This window comes from Dendroctonus ponderosae, unplaced genomic scaffold, assembly GCF_020466585.1.
Source record: "Dendroctonus ponderosae isolate FM_Combo_2020 unplaced genomic scaffold, Dpon_F_20191213v2 Dpon_F_20191213_7, whole genome shotgun sequence".
Lineage (NCBI taxonomy): Eukaryota > Metazoa > Arthropoda > Insecta > Coleoptera > Curculionidae > Dendroctonus > Dendroctonus ponderosae.
The window spans coordinates 12,497,705-12,501,779 of NW_026018916.1; the positions used below are offsets into that span (position 1 = coordinate 12,497,705).

The 4,075-nt window shown below is 35.5% G+C and overlaps 1 protein-coding gene across 1 annotated transcript in view; it reads right to left on the reverse strand.

The window, feature by feature from the left end:
- Positions 1-3,042, reverse strand: part of LOC109538407 (odorant receptor Or2) — a 10,919-nt gene extending 7,877 nt beyond the window's left edge. The window contains exons 1-2 of the mRNA XM_019905628.2: positions 2,298-3,042; positions 2,135-2,234 (exon numbers count right to left, since the gene is read on the reverse strand). Of these exons, the coding sequence (XP_019761187.2) occupies positions 2,135-2,234; positions 2,298-3,040 (843 nt within the window). The 5' untranslated portion in view covers positions 3,041-3,042. The remainder of the gene's footprint in view (positions 1-2,134; positions 2,235-2,297) is intronic.
- Positions 3,043-4,075: the final 1,033 nt, after the last annotated feature.

The following is a 4,075-nucleotide window of genomic DNA, read 5'->3' on the forward strand; positions in this document are numbered from 1 at the left end:
TAGAGGATCAGATGCAGATACGGACCACTTCTTAGTAAGGGCAAATATTAGAATCAGAATTTTCACTTGCCCATGGCCTAAGAAGGAGACCAGAACAACTTGAGATACGGGAAAGCAAAAAAGAGAAGACACAAGGAAGATGCCAAGAACAAATAAGCGAGCAAATAAAAGAGCCTCAAAACGAAAACAGCATAGATAAATTATGGGCTAACATTAAAGAAGCAATAGCCACGGTATCCAAATAGGTACTTGACAAAAAAACCATACGGCACTTGAAGCTCGGAACCGAACTACAAACAAAATGTTACTACAACCGCACCTAATAGAGAAGAATATTTAGACAGCAACAAGCAGAATTGTAAAACGGAAACACAGGGAATGCTAGCTGTCAATATTAACGGAAATAGACAACAGAACAAAAGAATATTTTTGCGAAATCTCAAAACAGAAAGCAGGATACCAACCCTGCCTCATGCAATAGAAAATTGTCTCACAAAAAATAATGGAGAACTCATAACCAATGAAAAGCAGATGTTTCTTCTTCTCATTGCGCCGCCCCCTCCGAAGGTTTTCGATCTAACAACCAACGATCCTCTGAAGATTTCGGATAATTTTCTAATGAGCCATCTGGGAGAATGCTGCTTTCTCCCTAATGAACTTTGGGCCATAAGGTGATTAATTTCAACTCTTTGGGGGTACAGGTATCGAGCAGCAGAAGTACCGCGAAAGTGGTAGACGCCAGATTAGAAAAGCCGTAAGAGTATCAAGGTGTCTGCAAAACATAATTTGGAAGAACAAATATATGACCACAGGGAACAAGGCACGAATTTAGAAGACTTGAATCAGGCAATTAATGACCTGCACCGCCAAGACAAGGCCTGAAACATGTGTTATAAAAAAGCAAATGAGAACAGCGGAGATGAAAATACTAAGAACAATAAAAGGGATCACATAGCATGACAGGATAGGCAACGAGAACACCAGTGTGTCTATTCTTGACTTTGAGAGAAGGGAGTATCCCCGGGAGCATCCCAGGGAGTCGCTCCTCGCTCACGATCCCTAGCGGAAAAAAATAGTATTCTTGAATGATAGGGAGTGCCAGTGAACACGCAGTCCCTGCAAGCACTGTTGCCAGCTTATCTGACCAATCAAAATTGAGAAAATTTTGACGGTCTGACATGCTCGTCAACGTCATTTATTTACTATTGTGGCGGAATTCGTACCAACCTTTGGTTTTAAAAGAGACAGACATCTAAGAATCATGTTATAAAATAAAATAAAATCATGCATTCAAAATTGGTTTTTGTTTTTTTAAGCATGGTTCATTGCTTCTGTTCCCTATTGAGGTAAGGTAACGTACTACTAAAATGAATACAGTTTTAACTGCTTAAGGATATTCATTTACCAAATTGAAAGTAAAAGAGTAATTTCATTTATGTAGCCGCTTTCCTTCAGCACTTTATAATGAATCGTAAAATAAGTCTATGTTCCTTAAAGAGACTGAAGTAAATGTACCTTTCAGGAAAAATAGAATAGCACAATGAAATCCATTGCAAATTGTGAAAAATCAAAGCCGCTATCGCTCAAGCAAAAGGAATCCCTGATAAAATTTGTCTACAGCAGGTCCCAAATGACAAGGCTTATTCTTGTGTAGGATCCATAACGAATGTATATTTAATGAACAATAAAACACCATCTCCACAAACTATGTACAAAGATTTTCGGGACTTCTAAACAGCTTTACAAATTTATGGTCTGTTAGATCAAAGGATATCTTGCCCCAGGAATGTTTTGGAACCCCAAATTATTCCATAGCATCATCCTCATACCTCAGTTATATGTCATTATAATATTAATGAATTTCTCAACTTGCATTTTAAAACTAAATTAAGCACAACTCGTTAAAAAGATCGATACACCCGTTCTTCATATCCAAAACAAAAACAAATTTCCTTTTACACGAAGAAGAAGAAGAAGGAAAATCAGACAATAAATACCTAATAAATTGGAACAAAGGTGGAATAAGTTCACGTCAAAGTGCTTTTGAAGTCATTCATGTGTATGCGAATATCATTGATTGTTTAGAACGAAATATCGACAAAAAGATTTAAAATTTAGTCATTATCACACTTACGGTAATTGTATGAAGTAAAGCTGCTGCTACATTTAGTGAGTCTGATATATACTCCAGTAGTATAAGATTTTCGATAGCATTATTCAATTGGCTCGCAAATCTAGAAACACGAAAATCCGTCGATGCTAAAGTAAAAAGTCGAAGTTAGACACTAAAAACTCACTCTATAATATGTTGATGCTTCATAATTAGTCGGTTCACGTCATGTGTTACATCCAGTTCTTCTCGATTTGGGTCAAACACTTTACGAATTTCAATTTGCAAAATGCGCAGCTGAGCATTTATGAAAACCATCAAGGTTTGAGGAACAGCTGAAACAGCCACATTGTTGAAAAATGCAACTATAATTATGAAAATGTTGAAAACTATAATCAGCATATCATTCTCAGTTTTGTCAATGGGAATCCAAAGCTCTAACATAAACACTTCATCAGTTTTAAATAAACGGTTGATTTTTTTGTACACGTTCATTCCAATAAACAGGCCAACTGTTATAAAAGTACACATCGTATGCACAGTCATGGCCCATTTGTTGTATTTCACTTGATTCAGATAACTTTTCTTAATATCCGGGTCCTGTGAATTCAGGCAAACTGCTTCTTCGTCGATGACTTCTGCAAATAAATGGGGAACGCCATTTCTCAGGTAAAAGAATATTTTGCAACTGATCATTGATAAAATTAGCGTTAATGTCAGAGAGCCAAAGACACGATCGGATGGGGCTTTTTGCACAATTAAATCAATTAACCCGATTATCAGCGAAATGCTGAAAAGGGCATAAATAAAGTGCAAAATTTGCGAATACGCTTTGTACAATATTTGCACTATTAAGTTATGGTGTAGGGGTAAGACCCACAAGCCATTGATTATCATGAAAAACTTTGAAATCTTAAATATGCTGTCCATGTTCTGCGTGCAATGACTGAATGAGTTACCGGTTCTAATATTTTAAATATTTTTGCCTATCTATTAATTAGGTCAATTAATTATTCATTACAAAATGAAAATTCCTCTGTCCAATATAATTGTAATTATAGGCTGTTTTATAATGACCGCAGGAAAAAGGATTCTAAACTACATCTAATTAATAACTGGCAAAAGAGGAATTTTAAACCCTTTAATTAATTTCTTTTTCAATTTGTGACAGATTATTAGACAACAAATTACTACTTGTGGCGTCCGTTTTTTAAAGTAAATCATCTCAAAGGTCAAAACAATTAACTGAAAATTAGTTTCACTGGGTATGCCAAATATTTTTCGTCTTTTCAAGTGGTCTGTTGTTTGTTGAACAAAACACATCAGAGTATCCAAATCAGATCCAAAAATCTGTATTGAAAAAAGAGGTTAACAACAGATTCTTGCACAAAAATTTCAGTGTCTGCGCATAATTATTAATTGTTTTCAAAGGTTTCAAAAATCACATTTGTCATCTGATTGTAATGGGTTATCGAATTTGAGGTTGGGAAAGTAAAACCTTGCTATTTGATATCAGTAAATCTAAACTCGGTCTGTAGTGGAGGCGAGCGAAGGGCGAATCTAGAGGGGGGTCATTACGCTCATGACCCACGCTTATGCGGGGTTTATGTCGACTAATGATAATTTTTCTAATTTCATAGACAATTTACGAAAATAAATACTTTGTGTGATGGCAAACACCTCCACTAATGCATATTATGAATATTTAGCTGCTATTATAATTATATGGCGCGACAGACCCTTCAGTATGAATAAATAACTAACTCTCTTAAAACGGGCCCGATTGGGATCACTGTAAATTCGTTAAAAAGCGAGCTTTCTATGTGGAGTTAACTTGAAAACTTGAAAGTTATGATGATTTGAAGATCGAAAATACGATTTTCTCAACAAAATACTTTGAATTTTTTTACCTCGATTAATTCATTCTCAAAATAAAACATCAAACTGTTTGCAAAGCGTTTTCTC